This window comes from Danio aesculapii, chromosome 8 (genome assembly GCF_903798145.1).
Source record: "Danio aesculapii chromosome 8, fDanAes4.1, whole genome shotgun sequence".
Classification (NCBI taxonomy): domain Eukaryota; kingdom Metazoa; phylum Chordata; class Actinopteri; order Cypriniformes; family Danionidae; genus Danio; species Danio aesculapii.
This window is the reverse complement of record NC_079442.1, coordinates 18,956,047-18,979,160: the sequence shown is the minus strand read 5'-3', so window position 1 is coordinate 18,979,160 and position 23,114 is coordinate 18,956,047. Positions and strand designations below refer to the sequence as shown.

The following is a 23,114-nucleotide window of genomic DNA, read 5'->3' as shown; positions in this document are numbered from 1 at the left end:
GTACAGATTTTATACAGACTGTTTTGGCCAAAAACCAAACTTGACTGAGGGCTGTGGGCTGAAGGTATAAGTAGAAAACGTTGCTTTAAATTATATGAACAAATGCAGTGTATTTAAAAAATGTTTAATGAATTTATTACAGCAAAAACATAAACAATGCTATTAATATAATGGAGTTCAATGCTGAATACCCTATGCTGCACCTGCCTTTGCCTTGATTTGGAAGCCAATGTCTTGTGCATTGAGTGGCAGTATTTACAGTTCTGACAAATCTGACAAATTTACAAAACTAAAGAAATTACAAAACAAACAAAAGGTAACATTACATTAGAAATTACGACATTTGTCAAAGATATTCACCCTGACCACCAACCCATCATTCTCCCTCTATTCTCAAAGGGAATGGTGGGCCAAATCAAAGGTTGGAATGGACCAATTGGCTTACCGCAGGCTCTAGTTTGGGCATCTCTGCTATTCATTCATTCATTCATTTTCTTTTCGGCTTAGTCCCTTTATTAATCACCATTAATCACCGCCACAGCCAAATGAACCGCCAACTTATCCAGCATATGTTTTACGCAGCGGATACCCTTCCAGCTGCAACCCATCACTGGAAAACACTCATGCACTCTCGTGCACAAACATACACTAAGGACAATTTAGCTTACCCAATTCACCTATAGCGCATGTCTTTGGACTTGTGGGGGAAAGAGGAGCACCCGGAGGAAAGAGAACATGGGGAGAACATGCAAACTCCACACAAAAATGCTAACTGACCTAGCCGAGGCTCGAACCAGAGACCTTTTTGCAGTCAGGCAACATCACTACCCACTGCACCACTGTGTTTACACTAAAGTGTGACTATATAATATTCTAAAATTACATTTTGAGGACAAGTGATTTATAAAGTAGATATAAAATTTAAATTTTACTCAAAAACTTACCTATAAAAAGTGTTTACAAACAGGATATTGAAGCCTCATCATTATAGAGCTGCATATGCACACATTTAAAATATTATATATGAATGTATATTAACTATTAGCCAGACACTTTAATTTGCTTTACATAAATCTGACACTAGAGAAAAAAAACGAATTCTTTCACAGAGATTTGATGCAAAAAAATGATAATAATTATAACCTGTGGATTCCGGAAGTGAGAGAGACGCGCATGTGCAGAACTGTCAAACGCAACAGCGAAAGACTGGAAACTCTGGCGCTAATGTCACCACCACCACCCCAACACTAAAAACACGGCTCGACTGATGTGTCATTTACGACATTATTTACCTCTCAACCATGAGACCTCTGCTTAAACTACAAAGACAGCTCCGTCGGTGCGTTTTGACCGGGAATCTGCTCTGTTTTGCCGCTCAGAGCTGGGCTTGCTGAATGAAAACAGCCCCGCAGGACTTTCTGACAACCCGCCGACTGGAAAAATGTGATTCAGGAAATTCAGGCGTAGTTTCGCTCGTCCGGTTGTTTACAGACTTTAATCGGCAGTTTTTGTTTCTGCATAGCTGAATTACTCTCTCGGTCACCGTTGTTTTGGGATTAAACTTCAACTCTGGGTGGGATAGTGACACGTTGCGCGCTAAGCTAATTTAGCATTCAACTCGGGTGATTTAAACGCACAGTAATCCGTTTAGAAGACGCTGTAGCTTTAAAAGACGCCGTTCGGAGCGAGGGAAATACAGCTAAAGTGGTCTTGAATGATTGATTAAACTAGCGGTTGGACTGCGTAACGTTAGTTTTGATCGGCCTGATTAAGACGATCGAAGCTTCTCCGTAATTTCACTTTATATGGGATGCCTATAGACGGGTGCAGGTGATGTCCAGTGAGTGAATTTGAGTTAGCAGAGGATCATGATGGCTCAGCTGGAGAATGGACGTCTGTCTTCTGAGGACACTATGAGTGTGAGGACTCTGGGCAGTCAGTTTGATGAGGAAAGCTCCTTCGGATCGGACTCTGAAATCAACGGGTTCACCAGCTCCAGACAGACCGACAAGTATGGATTCATCGGAGGAGCCCAGCAGTATTCAACCGAAATGTAAGTAAAAGTTAACGTCAGTGTGTTGGGTTTTAGGATCGTGTCAGATTCGGTTTGTTTTGAGGGATTTGGGCGTAAGGCAGGGAGCTGGTCACGTGATTGGAGTGTGTGGTAGAAAGTATCCAACGCTCGGACTTTTAATGGGTGTGTGTGTCAGTAGTAGAAAAGTGTTTGGAAGGAGCATAGTTTAGATTCTTGACACATAGTTAATCAGAGGAATTCAAAACAAAGGAAGCTGCTTGAATGATTTACTGTTACCTAATCTGTTTAATCTCTTGCACATGTACGTGTGTATGTATGAGCTAAAGTCCAATAAAAAATATTATTAATAAAATAATGTCAATAAAAAAACTGCATTCATTTTCTAAAATTTGGTTTATTGGTATACGTTCACATGTATGACCCGTTAATAAGGTTTAGGTAAAGTTGGTTTTTATACATTATATTATTTATATTTGTGTGTGTATATATATATATATATATATATATATATATATATATATATATATATATATATATATATATATATATATATATAGTGTGTGTATGTATAGATAGAAATGACTGTATTTCAGAAGTTTGTAGTGCAATATATGTAACATCATTCAAAGAAATTAAGTCTGATATAAAATACTTTATATCAGTTTAATAAAAACGTTTTTTCTGCCAGCTGTAAGAAAATGATGATGTTAATGTTTATAATGTATTTTTCATATCTATTAAAACTAAGAAATCCATTGAAAGTTTTTAATTTCTCTGGATTTACTAACTTAAAATGTAAAATTATAATTTAAATAAAAATTAAAAAGCTGTCATGACTAACACAAGCAATGCAAAGGCGATACAACAATTATAGGTTTTGGTTGTATGATTATAGACTGAGGATAATCACATGATCAAAAATCACATGAAAACTCCTTATATTTTACAGTGTTTTTTTTATTGCCGCTCAGTAACCAAATAATACAGCACAAAATAATAATAAAAAACAATCAAATAATGGACCATTTCTCTTTGTGCTTAAAAATAAATGATAGAAAAAACATTTTTGGCTTTTAAACATAAGTAATAATTTAAAACTGAAAATAAATGACAGAACAATGAATGAATAAATAAAGAAATAAAAATTTGAATAAATAAAAAACTGTGTTTGTCTAATGTAAATGCAAGCATCTTATTAGCTAAGTATTTCCCTTTGAAAGAGAACAAATGTAGTCCAAGGCTGCTGAACCTGCTGCTGAACCAAAAGTCACTTTTGATCAGCTATATTATAAAGTTGTTTGGTATTTTCATTTAGTATTTTTTTTCCTCTTAGGAGTAGAAATGTGTTTATTCCATACAAAGTATGAAGCTAAACAGTCAGTTCTTGTCACATGACTCTTGGTGCGCTTGCGACATTTTTTCAGGTGTGCCTGGAAAGCCTCTTGCACCCGCGTTCGCCGTATGCGCATCGCTCCCAAGCTGCACGCCTCTATTCAAAATAAATAACTTGCACAAGCAAAAGACTCTATAAGTGAACGGCCCTTAGTATTAGCCTTAGTATTAACTTCAAACTGGGGCACAATTGCCATAACTTTGTTTAGTTGCAGCAGTTTTGTTCTGTGCAGAAATGTGGTGTTGAGAAGCCTTTACGATTAATTAACTGAGCTTTAATTCATCACTGTTAACAGTGAAATCAGTTAATCGTTACATCTCTACAACGCAATATACAATTTTAACTTCAAGAGTTAAGGCGCAATGTTTGGAGGAATATGAAAAAATTAACAAATTATGAAAAGCATCTTGTGGACAATTAGAATTTTCAGGAAAATATATATTTTTTATACATTAAAGTGATATATATATATATATATATATATATATATATATATATATATATATATATATATATATATATATATATATATATATATATATATATATATATATATATATATATATATATATATACCCTACCAGCTATAGTTGCCAATGTATTTTTTAATGATTTTGGTTGTTAAAACAAAAATTTTTTAAATATGCTGAATTGGAGACAACTTAAGATCAAGATTACCCAATCTTTTTGGTGACCTATAGAATTTTTGTTGTGTAACTCGTTGAACCAGTTTGGATAGTTGTGTGAAATTGCCAACTTTTTTTTCACTGGAAGTGGGTATAAAATATTCGTTTGTAAGTCGCTGTGGACAAAAGTATCCACTAAATGAATAAATGACTAAATGTAAAATAGAGCATCAGGGTGTTTCATCATTTGTCAACTTTGTAGCCAGTCACTTCAAGTTTTCTGTCTTTTATCATCTGCCCTAAGTTGCTGTCTTTGATAAAAGCACTAGTCTTCAAAGAAGTAGACATTCACGTAGCTATTTATAGATCAGTTTGGATTTGCGACTGTCAGAACGTTCTTTTATGAAGAATTAACGGTTTCAAACAGTAGCCCGAAGCAGCAGCGGGCTGGTCTGTTGCTGTTGAATTGTTAAGCAGAGTGGAATAGATGAGTAAGTGATAGTTGTCCCGCTGTACTGAGCGTTCAGGCGCTTTCCGTTTCCTGTGGTTTATGGGACAGCTGCCCTGAGGTTACTCCGGCTATGCCAACATAACGATCAGGAAAGCTGGTCAAGCTCTTTTTTTTTTAAGAGCGTCTCATCAGCAGAATTTAATACCACAATCTATTAGAGAATAAGTATCATATAATTAAAGTATAACTTTAAAAAATTGCTTTTATCATTATACATGTACATATGCATGTGTTTCATGTATGTATGAAATATAACTGTTGTTCATTTGCATATTTGAGTCTTGTTTATACTTTGTGTTTATGTTTTATTGGTTTTTAGGCCTATAACATCTGACAATGGTTTACTTTGGGTGCATTTACATTCTTTAGGAATGCGTATTAATGCACACTGTCCAATAAACACAAAAATAAATAAAAAGATACATTCTCTTCATTCCTCTGTTTTTGCTCATATTTACTCTGAAAATGAAAAGGAAGTAAAACCTGCAAGTTTTAGCTTGATGGGGAAAACATTGAAAGAATCATTGGTTTCATATCAAATTTCTAGTGGTTAGGATCAGTGCCTAAGTAAGAGGAACTGATGGTGGCTGTTGTGCTTTCATACTAATATAACAGGCCTAAGCCACAAGTTAAATGCATCATATTTGACCAGAGGAAACACAGGAGGAAAAAATAACAGACCTTTTCACCATTGAAGCCTTAGGCAAACTAGTTAACCACAGCTTGAACACAGAGAGGTTCACCTTTATAATTAGTCAGGCTAAAAGTGCCTATCTTCAGAATGGCTCTTTGCATTAGTCATGACATTGTTTGTCAGCTTAATTATGTCATCAAATTACTGATAAGCTTGTTGTAATGCATATTAGGGCTGCACGATATTCAAAAATCTGATATTGTGATATTTTATTTTCTGCGATTAAATATTGTGAAATGAATAAAGCTTCACAAGAAGGTTTGAATAGCTCTTTCACTTTATCTGGGGAGTCTAACAGTATTCGAGTACAGAAATTGAATAAATCACAATACAAATGATGCTTTTCTTACTTTTTGTCTCATTTAGTCAAAAATGTCTAAAATAAAAAAGTCTTCGATAAAGTAAAAAATATTGTTTTGTTTTCAGCTTCAAGTCAAATTAGGAGTTTTTTCCTTAAAATAGGCACAATTATCTGCCAGTGGGGGAAGTTAATAATCTTGTTTTGGCTTTGAGATGTGGATATTTAGACTAGAAACGAGATAAAAATGTTTGCATAAATTGTATAAATTCTGTATAAATAATTAAATACAATTATTCTTTCTTATATCTCCAAACATACATGTTTTAAACTCTCTTGAAGTGCTTAGTCACAGGCCTTAAATTAAATGCATGATAAACCTTGACTCTGATATGGTTAAACTTAGCAGTGGCTCTATATAAATCATGTGTTCTGTAGCTGATATAATTCAGACTTAACATTGCATGTCTTGCGATGTGACTATTGTGGATGCACACATTGTGTTATTCATCCTGAAACGATACGCTGTGCAGCCTTAATGCATACAATGTTTTTTTCCCCTACTGCACTAAAGTTCTGGTAATAGCTTTTTATGTGTTAAAAGCACAATACACTAAATGCACACTACTTCATCACAAGGAAAAGCATAAACTTAAACCAAATATGTGATCATTATCCATGACAAATTATTAGCTGGTTAGTATAAATCAGTAATACTAATAAAAAATATGTGTTAAATTTAAATGTTTAATAAAACACAATTAATTGAATAAAAGAAGCATATTATTCGATCAATTCCATCAATTTTAACCAAATCGCAACCTTGTTATGAAATAATACTTTTTCACCAAAATAACGAAAACCTTTTTAAGTTGTTTGTGTATGCTTGTGTCTTACTGTATTGTAAAAATACTCAGAAATGTCTCTGTCAACGTTTTTAAACCATTTTATTTGATTTAACAAAATCGCACAAGTGCCAATTTCGCATGTCATCCATAATGCAGCTTTTTTTCATCATAAATGTTAAATATGTTTTATGTTAAATAAAATAAGTGTTTTTTTTTAGTTCTATAGAGAGCCAACTCTTATTCTTTATATGAGTACTATTTATTTTGAGTTGTGCAGTTTAATTCACAGAATTTCTACAAAGTATGTTGTATAGTTTTTAGGGTCACATTCATAACGCATGTTTATTTCCCTCAATTAAAATATTAAACACATTCTGATAGACATTTTTCCGATCCATTAACTCTGATTAGGTGTTATGGAAAATATAAACAGATATTTCAATATACTGTATTGCAATGTCACATGCATAATGCTAATGCTGAGCATACTGCTCTTTTGCATTTTACATGTCAAGCAAATGTTAAAACAGCATAAGTATGTTTTTTTTTTTATTACAATTGAATATAAGTATTTTAATAAATTTATGTATTTATTTTTTATGGCAGTGCTTAATTTACTTTATTATTTTCATAGTCTTAAAGGGATAGTTCTTACCAAAGGTTTTAAACCTTTATACGTTTCTTTCTACTGTTGAACACAAAATGAGATATTTTGAAGAACGCTGGTTGCTGGCACCTATCAATCTCCATAGTAGGAAAAACAAAATACTATGTGGGTCTCAGCAACCAACATTTCTCAAAATCATTTTTGTGTGCATGTCTATGAGAAGAAAGATACTCGTATACGATTTAAAAAAGTGAAGGGTGAATAAATGATTACGAAATTGTAATTTTGGGACAAACGATCTCTTTAACTGTCACGTGATCTTTTGAAAATCCATCTAATATGCTAATTTGTTGCTAAAAAGTGATTTCTATTTAAAGTTGAAAAGATTTTATGAGTATATTTTTAAGAAACGTATGATCATTTTCCTGAATTTTAATAAAATTGCCAATTACAAAGCTGTTTAAAACAGAAGTATTTTGTAATGATTTTACATTTACTCTATTGTTAAATAAGTAAATACAACGTGTTGAATTCTGACTCACAATCAAATGCAGAAGGTGTGAATGAGGAACTCGTATTAATAATTTGAACATTTTTAGTATCGGTATGTTTGGAAAAGCTAATCAGCTGTACATGTAAATTGAGAAAAAACATGTTTAATATGTTGAATGAATATCCCAGTGTAATGTGTGCCATTTGTTTGAGGGATTTATTTATAAAAACGTCGCAAGAAGCAGCTATTTGAGTTGTTGGTTTAGTGGTTGCACAGTTTTTAAGACCAATAGGTTTTTATAGATCAAATGAGTAGTTCTCCCAAAAAGAGACATTTTGTCATCATCTACACACCCTCATATCATTTCAAACCTATCTGACTTACCATTTCTTTCTTTTGTGGAACACAAATGGAGAAGTTTATGCAGAGGATTTTGCAGTCATAGTGTATCCTCGAAATATGAGAAAAAAAGTGTTATATTATAAAAATAGTCTGTGCATCCGTTCAAATGTCATTTGCTCTTCCGCGTATTTAAACTTGACCTGGTTTGATATGAGAATCATTGCATTTATATGTACTTATTTAGCAGATGCTTTAATTTAAAGCGGCTTACAACTAAAGGCAAAAGAAGCAAGTCAAATCATTGGAAGAGCAGCAATATGTTGATGCTGTGATAAATACAAGTTAGTTTAACATAATGTACATAACGTTCTTTTTAAACAAACAAGGAAACAACAATTACATTTAAATAGAATAGGGAGTGTCGTTATTGTCGTTTCATAATAAATAACGATCATAACGAATCAAATAGCTGATAGGTGTAGCTGTTTTTAGACAAGTCATCCCACCAGCATGGAATGTTAAGTGAAAGTTCTTAAAGTGATTTTTGTGCCACAAACACTGTTCTATATGTAAATAGAATAGGGAGTTCATGTTTAGAATAGAATAGGGAAAGCCATTATTGTTGCTTCGTAACAAATAATGATCATAACGAATCAAATAGCTGATACTGTAGCTGAGTGGCTTCCGTCTGGCCACTCTACCATCAGGCCTGATTGGTGGATTGCTGCACAGATGATTGTTCTTCTGTAAGGTTCTCCTCTCTCCACAGAAGAACGCTTCTGATCTACCCCCGCCCCCCCAGTCACTCAGCTTAGATGGCCGGCCACCTCTAGGAGGAGTCCTGGTGGTTCCAGATATCTTCCACTTATGGAAGATGGAGGCCACTGTGCTCATTGTAACTTTCAGAGCCGCAGAAATTTTTCTGTAACTTTTCCCAGCCTTGTGCCTCAAGACAATCCTGTCTCAGAGGTCTACTGACAATTCCTTTGTCTTCATGCTTGGTTTGTGCTTTGACATGCACTGTCAACCCTGGTACATGTATATGCCTTTTCAAATCATGTCCGATCAACAGAATTTACCACAGGTGAACTCCAATTAAGCTGCTGAAACATCTCAAGAATGATCAGTGGAAACAGAATGTACCTGAGCTCAATTTAGAGCTTCACGGCAAAGGCTGTGAATACTTATGTACATGTTGAATACTTATGTAGTTTTTTCACATTGTCATTATGGGGTATTGTGTGTAGAATTTTGAGGAAATAAATTAATTTAATCCGTTTTGGAATAAGGCTGCAACATGAAAAAATGTGGAAAAAGTGAAGCGATATGAATACTTTCCGGATGCACTGTATGTAAATAGAATAGGGAGTTCACATTTAGAATAGAATAGGGAGTGCCATTGTTGTTGCTTCATAACAAATAACAATCATAACGAATCAAATGGCTGATCGTGTAGCTGTTTTTAGACAAGTCATTCCACCAATGTGGAACGTTAAAAGTGAAAGTCCTTGAAAAAGTGATTTTTGTGCCACAAACACTGTTCATTCTGTCCATTAGACACAAAAGCATTCGATTAGTGCTGCTGTACTATTGATCATGATCAATCACATCCAAAATAAAAGTTTGTTTACATTTAGAGTGAGCATCGCCACTAATTTACATAAAATATGACATAATGTATGTTATGTAAATAAAACTAAACTAACTTATTTTATTGTGGTCAGTCATTTAACAGCACTACATTTGAGCACTACACTAAATTCTGCAATTTCAGGGTTCTTATTCTCATTTTTTCTTTCCCACAGGGCTCAAGATGTGCCTCTGGCAGTGTTAAGACACAGGGAAGCCAAATGGCTGGATATGTTAAACCATTGGGACAAATGGATCAGTAAAAGGTTTAAGAAGGTATGAGCGGCCATCCAAATCCACTAATTTATTTAGTCACTTTTATTTTATTTTCAAAGGGAGAAATCAGTGATGTAAGACTCCAATTCCTTGCATGTAAGCACTAGAAATAAAGAGAGGAGGTACAAGTCCACCAAACAGTCAAAACACAAGGAAATCATCTCCATATATAGCAGCGTTGGGGTTTAAATTACAACTGTCATCTTCTTTCTCTATCATTCCTTGTGTTTCCCCTTATTGACTTGCTCAGACAGTTTTTAATTATTCCATGACACAATGCATTAAACACGGCTCTGTCTGGACAAGCCTTAAATCACATCAGCTCTCCTTATATGGTCGTCAGTGCTGTGTGTGTGTCTATTAGCCTGAGTGTTCACCTCTGTTTTTCTCTCAAGCATTATTAAGCTTTCACTGGGAGTGAGGCGTCTTCAGGTAAAGGCAACAGAAGGCCCTTTTAACACTATTCGTTGGCCTTTATGTTTGCATGCCTGCTTTAATGTTTGTGCTTGTCTTTGCATCACAGAGATTGAAAGCAACAGTTACAGGACACATTTTTAGGGCTGGAAATTGAAAACCGGTTCTTGCTGAAATCATTCAAATTTCAACATGGCTTTTCTGTGGTGAATCTAAAGTGACTTTGCTTTTAGGTTGTTTTTATTCACTTTAAATGTGTCATAGAATGGAAATGTGCATATTCCTAGACATAGCTGAATAGAGTATTGTACTGTTCTGTACATACTCTAAAAAATCCATTTGTGATTTCATGTTTTTATTTTTCTCCATTTATTTATGCTTTTGAATTGCATTATGGGACCTTGATCTTTCTTCCAATGACTTTTAACCTTGAAATTTTTGAATAAGTGACTTTTATTAACGTTTTTAAGAATTTAAAGGTATATATCGTTGCTGTACAATATGCTACAAAACCTTGTAATAAACCGCCAGTATATTTTCTGTTATTTTACAGACTTCTCTATTCAGGGTATCCGCGGAGTCTTAAAATGTCTTAAATTTCAAAAACACAATTTTAGGCCTCAACAAGTCTTGAATGCTCTGAAATGTTGTCTTGTAGGTCTTAAATCATTTTCAGTGGTCTTAATTTTCCTTTCTCAGTACCTTTCTGGGTTGCAGCTGGAAGGGCATCCCCTGCGTATAACATAGGCACTACCTAAACATAGGTAGTGGCGACCCCAGATAAATCAGGGACTAAGGCCCCATTTACACTAATACGTTTTAGTTTTAAAACAACGTCCAAACTGGCGTTTCATCTAGCATTTCTGAACAGCTTTCCGTCCACACTACACAGCTGAAAACGCACATCACGTGACCACACACACACTCTGGCATGCGCTGCAGCGTATGCGCATTTCTGAGCTCCAGGCAGTCGGCGGGTGCTTGAGCACAGACCCATGGTGAGTGCTGTGCATGTCAGACGGTTTATCAAAAATCTGCTGCTGGATGTAATTTCACTATATTTGTTAAACGTGATATTTAGTTCATCTTGTTGTATATCTATATCTAACGACAAATTCCCCGACTTTGGTCTTTTGAATCTGATTCTTGTTCTCAGGTAACGTGTTTTGGCTGAGTGCAAAGATAAGTTAATATATTAACTTATGTTTAATATACATTTGATTTGCTTGCCTTTATTTCCTATAATGTATAAACTTATTGATAAGACTAAACTTTGTGTAGGCTGCTTAATATTGAGGAAAAAGCCCCAATCGCGTTATGCAAATGTCACGCCTCCGTTTTCACATGTCTCCATTTCCCCCCATCCACACTGGCACGGTTATAACAGTCCGTTGTGCATACACTTAGTTTTTAAAGAGTTTTTGTACTATACAGCTATGGTCTGCTTTTTTTGACAGATTATTTAAAATATATAAGAAATATAAAATACAGGAAATAACTGATTAGAATTAGTTTATTGATGAGGCAAGTACATATTTTTTTCTGATTGGCCATTAAAAAAAATCCTTAGCTTTTTAGTTCTATCATTCATTCATTCAATTTCTTTTTGATTTAGTCCCTTTATTAATTCGGGGTCGCCACAGCGAAATGAACCACCAACTTTGCACATGTTTTACGCAGCGGATGCCCTTCCAGCTGAAACCCATCTTGGGAAACCTCCATACACACTCATTCACACTCATACACTACGGACAATTTAGCCTACCCAATTCACCTGTACCGCATGTCTTTGGACTGTGGGGGAAACCGGAGCACCCGGAGGAAACCGGAGCACCCGGAGGAAACCGGAGCACCCGGAGGAAACCTACGCGAACGCGGGGAGAACATGCAAACTCCACACAGAAATGCCAACTGACCCAGCCGAGGCTCGAACCAGCGACATTCTTGCTGTGAGGTGACAGCACTACCTACAGCACCCCTGCGTCGCCTGCTTTTAGTTCAATATAAGCATGAATTTTCATTCTTCATGATCTAAAAGAGGTCTTAAAAAGTCTTAGATTTAACTTGGAGAAACCTAGGAATTTCCCGATCCGATATTGATATCGAAAATACATCTGATATCAGTCCAAAAATATATACCGGACTGCGTTAAAAATCGATATAAGCAGTCCGATGCTCTCTAAACTTCGTTACAGCTATTCTATCCATCAGCGTCCAGAGCAGCTACCGTGCAAAGCCCACGTGATCACAACACTGCTTGCTAGTAAAGTCCCTTTAAGATTTAACATGCTCTTCACACTGTGTTATGGTGTATTACAATAGAAATCTATTGTGACGGTAGCACACGGTGACGCGATCAACAACGGCACACGTCAAGCGATCTTTACATTGTTTTGGATACGCTGCTAAGCAACGCAAGGCACCAAATTTAAAACGTTTACAATATGGTTACAATTCTGCTTTAATTTTCTATAGCCGTCATGTAAAAGGTGTTAAATGCAAAACGTTTTTGTTGTTTTAATTGTCTGTTGAATAAGAAATCATTCTGTTGCTGAGGGCCATTACAGTTTAAAAGAAAGAATGGTATTACTTTCGGGCAGAAGGAAAATTGAATTAGAGGCAATCCCATTTTTAACTCTTCTTTAAAAAGCCCAGAAAGATAAAGTGCTCTTATAAACAGTGTCAGCTTTGCACATGAGTTTGCAGTTCTGTCTTTTACATTGTTGTACTTTACCCATGTGGGAAGTAGGCTGGAATCTGTGCAAAATATTATGCAAATAAAATGAATTTTGATAAATAAAATTATTCTTAAAAGTCACATTATTGGATGTGCTGTGGAGAAAAGGTGTGTTTCAATCCAGCTACTGCAATTATGTATGTTAAAGATAATATGTGCAATATACATTATTATAAAATTAATAATGGTTTGTTTGGGAACACTGATACAGCCATAATCTTCTTATGATACAAAAACAGATGAAATAGATCTGATCATGTAAATGTTTGCACTAACCATACTGCACATTTTTATTAATTTAACAATAACTTATAACAAGAACTCCCTATTTCTGCTGCCCAGTGGGAAAAGATATTTTTCAGCTTGAAACTGGATCAAAAATTCATCAAGAAGCTGTGTGAAATTGAAACTTTGGACACTCAACCTTTAGCAGTTGGTCAGTTAACAATATTTTTCTTATGTTCCTGCTCTCAGCTGTTTCTACCATTTGCTGATGGTAAAAAAATAAGTAACTAAAGTAACCTTTAATTTGTATTTTGCACTTTAAAAAATATATTTTTGTTTATTCAATTAAGATATTTTTCAGGGTCTTAATATTTATTCTTTAATTATTTTTAATATATTCTTATGTAAAAGGTTCACATTTATGCAACCAGTAGTTAATAAATTGGGAGTTTTTTCCATACTTACTGTTGCTGACTTTTGTTCTCAGTTTGATCTAGCCGTTCATACATTCCACTCAACGAAATAGGTCAAAGTAAAGTATTCATGATTTGTGCCGATTATTGTATCGGTATCGGTTCGTACTGAAAGCTGCAATATCGGTATCGTATCAGAAGTTAAAACGTTTTATCGGGACATCCCTAGTGAAACCTGCAGAAACCTTGATATTATTTCAACATTTATATTATTTCAAACTACTAAAATGTCAATAAAAGTCACTTTGTTCAACTGTAAAATTGATTGCCAGAGCAGAGATCAAGGTTCCATACTGTAATTCACAACTGTAAATAAATGGAAAACACTTGTGAGTCACAAAATACGGAAACTGTTAATTAACTGTTTTTTTTACAGTGTAATACTCACACACTCATTCTCATGTAAACTATTTGAATGTAAATCCTAGTGAAAAACAGGCCAATTGGAACAAAACAAAGGCTCTGATGATCCACACAGGGGAATTAATATGCACACCCCAGGCTGTTTAATTGCCCACAACATTTTATAGTGAGATTACAACAATGATTTCCTTGTTATTTTTAAGCTTATCCAAGTTTCTAGTAAAAAAACCATGAATGTGGGACTCTTATTTTTAAAATGAGACTTTAAAAGAAGTGGTTTTGAGAAGCAGGCAACCATGCATGACCACAGATTGTTTACAGCTAGTCAGAACGCAAAATCTCTGATGTAGTTAAATATATTCAGCTCCACAACGAATAGAAATAAAGTCTGTTGAAATAAATCTTTTCTTAGTTAACATGTATATTGAGAGATCTGCTGTGTATGTTTATAGTGAGGCAACAAACACATGTAACGTACTGACTATACAGTACGTGCGTGCATCGTGTCATATCACTCGGATCATGCTGTGATATTTTTTTTCCCTTCTTTTTTAGTGAAAGCATGCCATAAACTTTATAAAAAAACTTCCCTATTTATAAAATTATTCCCTGTGTTTTCTTATGCGTTAACGCTTCAAAATTCCAAATACATCCGTCTTCCACTTTTGTTGATTATCCTTATAATTTGACCTTTATTTCATCCACAACACAACTGAAGAGCAAACTAGTTTACTCTGGTGGTTTAAAGATAACTGGCTAACTCCTTCTAGCCAAAATAAATCTCTCTACCACTTCAGTTAAAAAGATTGTTAACAAGCCATTGACCCAGTTTATTAAAAAAAAAATTGAGAAATGAATGAAATGCATGCTAATAAAGTCAAACCAAGCTTTTTATTCTGTTGGGAAAATGTCTGTGGTTATAAATGAGCAAATGTTTGAAATGACCTAAACCACATCACTACAGTGCACTACGGATAGAAATGACTATGTTTGACTATGAAAATGGAGTACAGCTTAAATTTGTTTCATACATTATAGTTTATTTTCACCATGATTTCCTAGACTGCTAAACTGTTGTTCTATATAACCATAGTATAAGAGTATTATGCCAAAAAATTTTAAATTAGAACAAGATTTAATCAATTGCATATTAAAATATTAAATGGTTGCTTAAACTCACAGCCCTTCAAAAGCACTAGGTTTTGCCCATTTGTCAGCAAGAAGTGGTGAATTATTAATAATGTGATACAAATTTTGTATAATCACTTATTTGTTTGCATAATGTAGAAAGTAGAGGTTAAAATATGTTTGTTTTATTTTTACATAAAAAATATTTTAAACTGAATGATGACGGAACATTATTTCCACAGTTTATTTGCTATCTTTAAGTAAACACTTCTGTCTGATTAGCGTTTATATGAATATTAAATCACTTTTATAAATTTAATCTCATGCAGAAGATAAATAGTAGGTTTAGTCAAATAATAATAAATGTAAAAAGTTTTTAACCCTATCCATTTATCAATTATTGGCTAGTATTTCATCAAAAAGTGAATCCCTCAAAATAAACAGAGAAAGCATTTTTGTTTTTAATAGGGATGCTCCGATCAGGATTTTTGCAGCCGATACAGAGTATTGAATCCTTGTCATGGTGATCGGCCGATACAGAGTACCAATTCTGATGCTTCAAGCTTTTTAATGCATAACGCACATTTTCCCTCATCCTTAATATCCTTAGTATAATACTTAAGTGGAGATCTCTGACAAATGACAAACATTTGAAACGCTGCAAATGATGGAAGAAGAATTCAACATGTCTCAATCAAGAAAACGTTTGTAGGTCATGTTTAATGCATAAGAAGTTAAAATGCACACCTATAAATCCATAACTTTTTTACTTAAAGGAATAGGCCTGTAAACTACTGATTAATATACTGTAATTTACCAGAATATTTATGAAAAAAAAATTATATGTATGTATGTTTAATTTTATATATGTTTTATTTATATAATTTTCCAGACAGGTTTTCAGTGAACTTGCAATATTGTCAAAAACACATATTCCTTTAGTTCCTGTATGTAAAAAGGCTTAAATGCACACAAGGTCATTAAAATATTTTGCTCATCTCCAACTAACACAAACACTTGTGATCGGTTCATGAAATCAGCCAGATCAGCAAGTATCAATCGAGTCATTAAATGTGATAATCGACCGATACCAAACTTCGGCAGATCAATCCGAGCATCTCCTGTTCTTAAATATTAAAGTGACCAATAAAGTGAACTCAATGTTGAGTAGAACGAGAGCCATTGTGGTCACATTTCTTATGAATTCCCCTAAATACATATTTTAATCCTGGCTGTTCACTGATGCAAGCTTAGACTGAGCTGTTTTATAATCATGAGGTTTTGTTGTGGGAAGTGAGACTGACATATTTGTGTTTCATAATAACATCTGGATTCATTTGTGTAATCATTGTGAATGCATGCTAACCCCTGTTTAGTGGAAAATTACTGTGTCTGTGTGTAATATTCAGAGCTCTTTCACCCACAGGTGCGGCTGCGATGTCAGAAAGGAATCCCTCCATCATTGCGAGGCAGAGCCTGGCTTTACCTGTCAGGTGGGAAAGTGAAGAGGGAACAGAACGTTGGGATGTTCAAGGTGAGTCAATTTTGAGAAAATGGCAGAAATCACAAGCATTCAGTGCTCGTTCACATGGGTAACGATCACACAGTATGAACTATCAAAGACGCGATCTCAGGAAATCGCAGATGAGTCGTGAACACCCGTGAGTTATTTGGAGCTGTCAGTGATTCAAAATCATGCCGTGTGAATGTATTCTGATTGAAAATAACATCAGTGATCACCTACAGCCAGTGAGAGAGCAGCATCCGCTAGTATGGGTATCTGCAGGCCAGTGGGATATTGGGGGAGGAGTCAAAAGGGCTTGTTTTCTTTCTGTTTGGGCCCAAAAAATGGAGGAAAAACTAGTGGAAATTTGGCATTTGGGAAATTTTGAACAAATAAATGAAAACACACATTGACTAAAACCAACAGTAATTTTTCTTTTCCTAGAAAAAAGTGAAAATAAATAACTTGCACTTTTGGAAACAAAATAAAAAGTATCTCTTCTAAAAAAAAACTCTTGTATCTCCTGTAAATAATATTTTAAACCATGCATTTCTTGCATCTTTTGGAAACAAATATTTTAATGTAAAAAATAATTTTAATGTAATGAATAATATGCCGTCTCAAAGCATCTCTGGTGCAACTTCCAATCCAATCATCGTCAATGTAGTGCAAAGTAAGGCTCAAGAATGGGTCTTACTTGACCAGAGATCAGATGTGGCTGCAGAGTGGCCTCAGAAGAATAAATTAACCACAGCCTTTAACAGAGTGGGCTCACGTGATGCGTATTCATTTCATTCAAAATCATGCCGTGTGAATGTATTCTGATTGAAAATAACATCAGTGATCACCTACAGCCAGTGAGAGAGCAGCATCCGCTAGTATGGGTATCTGCAGGCCAGTGGGAGATTGGGGGAGGAGTCAAAAGGGCTTATTTTCTTTCTGTTTGGGCCCAAAAAATGAAGGAAAAACTAGTGGAAATTTGGCAGTAGCACACATGTCTGTTTGATGCGTCATCTGAACAATATCACAACCATGTCCATTTAAAAAAAAAAAAAAAAAAAAGGAGAGAAGTTGGAGAGAAATTGCTAATTCCCTTTAAAAGCCAGGTGAGCAAAATAAGTCAATTTTCTACCCCACTAAAGGCTTCTTTTTCTTAACAAACTTTTTAATAACAAAGATATACTATGTGACCTCATGTTGTTTTCATGTCACTTCTCATGTGTATTTGGTTGTGAGACGTAGTTTGTGGACAGAGACAAAGTTGTCGGCCTCCACTACAACACCACACACATCATCATATGTCATCGCGATCTCTTGGTTCATATGAGATTGACGATAGCGATTGCTGTAATTATTCCAGTTGCATTTTTTTTTTGGTATTTATCTTCAGGAAATCACTGAAGGCAACAATATAATGTATCATAACGATGTAATGTGGCAATAAGATCTTAACTGTACTGTGTATTTACATTGTCGCTGTATTCATCTAAACATAAGAAAGCAACATTAACATTATAGCAGACACTGTAAAAAGCTCATTCCCAGCCACCAGACTTTTCTGTCAGGGTATTCCAGTGTCAATGAGTGGCAGATGTGAAAGTATGTGTGGGACTACTATACAGGAGTTGTTATTGTGGATTATAGATAGCCGTTTTTATTTTATTTTATTTGACGGTAAAACTCGAGCGGCGTTATGAATGTATTAAAACATATGCTTTGTTCATCTCCTGACTTCCATCTGCAGCCATGTTGCCGTTGTAGCTTGTGTATTCTGGGAAATTTTTGTACCTCTCGGTTTCGAGTGTGGTCCTGAATAATCTCAGTTTCAAGGGCTGTCTAGCCCTTCCCCTTAACCCTACTCCTTCAAGCTAAAGGGAATTGGGACACCCCTACCCCTTCACGTGAACACTCAAAATGAGGGGTAGGGTAAAGGGGAAGGGCTAAGGGAAAGAACTGGGACTGGGCCATAATGTGTTTATGCATTTATTAAGATTTTCATGTTAATGTTTATTTTCACTGTCTCATTTTGAGAAACTTCTGGGACAAATTAGTTATTCATCTCTGAACTTTAATAATAAATGGGTATAAAATGCTGCGCTCCCCCTCTCCTTTATTCAGCCGCAATGACTTTTGTAATTTCTCGAGCGAGTTTTGTGCTCATGTCTGTGTCGCCGCATCCTTGATATCAAGAACACATCCGGGAACTTTCACGCATCCTCCGTTCCTGCAGTCTTGAGTTTTGGAACTGAACTTCAGCAGTTGATGATGTTACGCGAGAATATGAGGATGCAAGAACGATGAAGACTGCATATTGAGAAACAGCCATTTGTTTTGTTTCTAAACGAATCCGCCTTTTTATACAAATCGCTTAAATGGATGTTTTAGTAGTTCTGTTTTCATCCAAAAATGCGAATGAACTAACTGGATTGTCACATGAAAGACGTGCGAATAAAGCAACGTTTCCATCCAACGAGTCAAAGCGAACAAAATCGTCACTTCCTGATTAACTGGCGCCAAATATCAACAGTAAAAACAGACTTTTGCTACAGTAGGAGAAGCTGCGTCAATCTTTTCTTCATCTAATAAATGACTTGCGCCTCAGAAGGCAATCCTGACACGCAGTGAACGCGCGGTGGCGTTTGAAGGTGTCAGACGCGGAGAACAGACACTCTTGATTCTGGAGCACTAATAACACTAATACTTAAACCGGTAAGGTGTTTTAGAATGACCAAATCAACATTTCAGATGGTTTACAGTGTGCTCAGCCTGCTGGTTTGTCCATTTACACACATTTTCATCATCACATGGTCTCTTATCACAAAATCACATGACTTTTTTTAATGCGCATACTGAAATTTGTGCGGTAAAAGTGTTTCCATCGTAGTTTATGCGCATCTTTTCTTGCCGAATAAAAAGTTTATCCTACTCGGTTATGCGCATAAGTTTTTAATGTGCATTTTCAAAATCTATGTGCATCATGGCGTTTCCATCAACCAATTTTTCAAAAAACATTTTTTATTTTATGCGCATATGCAAAATGCGCATAAAAATAAGTGGATGGAAACATAGCTAATGACTCACTCATTAGGACAGGGACTAGCCACCACCTACTGGTGGATCTAGTGCAGGAATGTGCAGTCTTGATCCTAGGGCTGGGCGATTTGGCCTAAAATCAAAATTCTCGATTAATAGAATATTTTAACTCTATTACGATTAATAAAAATTTATTTTATTTATTTATTAAATGTTTTTTGTCCTCATAGTTCACTGACAGGTTTTGTACAGTAAATATTCTCACAGATTACAAGTGAGAGACTTCTGAATGAAGGGTGCATTACTTGATTTTAAAATAATTGAAGAAAACGCATACTATCTACTATCTCTGATTATATATTAAACATCATCATTGAACAAATAAATTAAAACACACTTTGACTAAAACCAACAGTAAATTTTTTTTCCTAGAAAAAAGTGAAAATAAATAACTTGCACTTTTGGAAACATAAAATAAGCAGTATCTCTTCTAAAAAAACTCTTGTATCTCCTGTAAATAATATTTTAAACCATGCATTTCTTGCATCTTTTGGAAACAAATATTTTAATGTAAATAATCATTTTAATGTAATGAATAATATGCCGTCTCAACACATCTCTAGTGCAACTTCCAATCATCGTCAATGTAGTGCAAAGTAAGGCTCAAGAATGGGTCTTACTTGACCAGAGATCAGATGTGGCTGCAGAGTGGCCTCAGAAGAATAAATCAACCACAGCCTTTAACAGAGTGGGCTTACGTGACGCATAGGGAAATTAATTGCAAAAATCGTCGTATAAAAAATTAGATCAATTAAAGTTTCTTAATGTTGATTTCGATTACTTTTTGATTAAACGCCCAGCCCTACTTAGATCCTCAAGGGCTGGTGTCCTAGCAGAGTTTTGCTCCAACACTAACCAAACACACTTGAAAAAGTAATCAGAGTCTTCAAGATCACTAGAAAGCTACAGGCAGGTGTGTTTGATTAGAGTTTGAGCAAAACTATGCGGCCCTCCTGGATCAAGTTTGCCCAGCTGAACCTGGTGTTTGTTTTGTTGTTGAGTAGGATCTGGACAGCATGGAAGGAGACCCTAAGTGGATTGATGTGATAGAGAGAGATCTACACAGACAGTTTCCTTTCCATGAGATGTTTGTTTCCCGAGGAGGCCATGGGTCAGTCATCACAAAATTATATATATGCTGTTACACTTAAAATAGTGTTAAAAGAATGTTTTCTATTTTAATGCATGGGTAATAATCTAAGAAAAAGAACAACAACAGCAAAAACTAATTTTGTATGTCTAATTGATGCCTTTTTGTTGAACACAATAAAGGCAACAGGACCTGTTCCGGGTGTTGAAGGCTTACACTCTTTACAGACCGGACGAGGGTTACTGTCAGGCTCAGGCTCCTATTGCTGCTGTGCTTCTGATGCACATGCCTGCTGAGGTGAATCAGTTATTAGATTTACAGCTCTCTTCGTATCAGATGTAATTCTGAGTTACATAGTTATGTAATGATTGAAATGCTCATTTTTCTTTGTCTTATGTGTGTATTCAGGATGCTTTTTGGGGTCTTGTTCAGATTTGTGAGAAGTACCTCCCTGGATACTACAGTGCAGGCCTGGTAAGACATACAGTATATATTTTTATCATGTAATAAGGCATATAATTAAAGAGAAAAATGGCTGAAGACTAAACGTTATGAACTTCATAGTTTTAGCTAATAGAAACCATGTCTGCGTTTCCTCAGACGCATTCTCTGCTTCATAGTTTACATGCTGTTCATAGAGTTCATATCTGACGTTCACTGTTTTCAATCTGTAAACACTTATGCCGCAGGTGCCAGTTTTTTTAAAACAAAGCTTCCTTTGTTCCTGTGATTTAAGCCACACAAATGTAGGGTAGTACATTTTTATATCTGTCTTTCCAAAGGGCGGAATTAATTTAGATCTAATCTGTGATTCTTTGTTTGTCTTTTTGCCATTAAATAGTCTTGCAGCTGTTATATAATCTGAAAAGAAGAGCACTGTTTAGGTCACTTCAAGCGAAATAAAAAAACAGGTTGACATTATTTTGAAAAGAATCAGGACAAAGCTTGTTTGAGGAGTTTGAAACATCTTGTCAAAGCAGACTCTTTTCCGGAAAAGGAAAAGTTTGAACGTTGGTCTGTGGGTGTTATATAATAGGTATTTGTAGCTCTGCTCCTCTGGCTTCTTTGACATGGAAATCTTCTCTGGTTCATTTCCTCTGTTCAGTCTGTCAAGGTCAGACGTCTGTGAGTAAAAACATCAGCTCTGAAACGCAACACTGACACTGCTTTTATATTTAGTATTTTAAAGATGTTTACTTTAAAGCAGGAACAGGTTTGAACACCCCTGCTTTAAAGTTTGTATGATATCAAAATTTACAGTTTTTATTTTGTTTTGTTTTTCTCCCAAATTTCTGTTTAACAGAAAGATTTGTTTCAACACATTTCTACACATAATAGTTTTAATTATTTTTTTTTATATTATTTAAATATGATTTCTTTTTATCTTTTTTACTAGATATTTTTATTAGTATTCAGCTTAAAGTGACATTTAAAGACTTAACTAGGTTAATTAGGCAAGTTAGCATAATTAGGCAAGTCATTTTATAACTATGGTTTGTTCTGTAGACAAAACAAAACTGCCTAAGGGGGCTGATAATATTGAGCTAAAATGTTTTTTTCAAAAATTAAAAACTTTATTCTAGCCCAAATAAAACAAATAAGACTTTCTCTAGAAGAAACAAATATTTTAGGAAATACTGTGAAAATGTTCTTGCTCTGTTAAACATCATTCGGTAAATATTAGAAAAAGAAAATTCATAGAACGGCTAATAATTTTGACTTCAACTGTACATTGTATGGAACTAAATCTGTGCCAATGTTTCACAAATCCAGCATTTTGCAAACAAACACAAATGGCTTGGCAAAGAATCCCTCGACCCACAAACAAACAGAAACCCTTTGGCAAAAACAAATGTCAGTTGGAGCAAAAATCCAGCGGTGTTAAAAATGACCGTATTTTACGTTTTATGAATATAAATCATATAATCATATAATATGTGTGCATGTAACTGCATGTAGCCCTTGAACAAACACATCTAGTGCACAAAGCTGCATACCTGTCGATTTTCTCAAATGCATCCTGGCAGATTTTATGAAAAATGTTTGTTTTGGAATGTTATTGTTAGTTTTCAGTTATGTGACCTGCGATGATCTGGCATATGGAACAAAATTAATGCCAAAAGTATTGAAATAACCATCTTGTCGAATAGCACTAACTGAAAAATATAAAACATTGAATTAACAAGTGCTTGAATTAATAATGGGCCGCAATGAATCTACAACGGGATCTCCATAGAAATGCAGCACACGCTGATCATATTTCCAATTGTTTTAAGCTACGAATATTTGGATCACATCAACATAACAAAACAGAAATTTGATCACAAACTTTAAA

General features: G+C 34.9%; 1 protein-coding gene across 1 annotated transcript in view; it reads left to right on the top strand.

Moving 5' to 3' along the window:
* The first annotated feature begins 1,185 nt into the window (after positions 1 to 1,185).
* The window catches only part of tbc1d10aa (TBC1 domain family, member 10Aa), a 31,259-nt gene continuing 9,330 nt past the window's right edge, over positions 1,186 to 23,114 (top strand). Inside the window, exons 1-6 of the mRNA XM_056463365.1 lie at positions 1,186 to 2,053; positions 9,653 to 9,752; positions 16,519 to 16,626; positions 20,694 to 20,800; positions 20,962 to 21,076; positions 21,188 to 21,253. Coding sequence (XP_056319340.1) covers positions 1,869 to 2,053; positions 9,653 to 9,752; positions 16,519 to 16,626; positions 20,694 to 20,800; positions 20,962 to 21,076; positions 21,188 to 21,253 — 681 coding nt within the window. The 5' untranslated portion in view covers positions 1,186 to 1,868. The remainder of the gene's footprint in view (positions 2,054 to 9,652; positions 9,753 to 16,518; positions 16,627 to 20,693; positions 20,801 to 20,961; positions 21,077 to 21,187; positions 21,254 to 23,114) is intronic.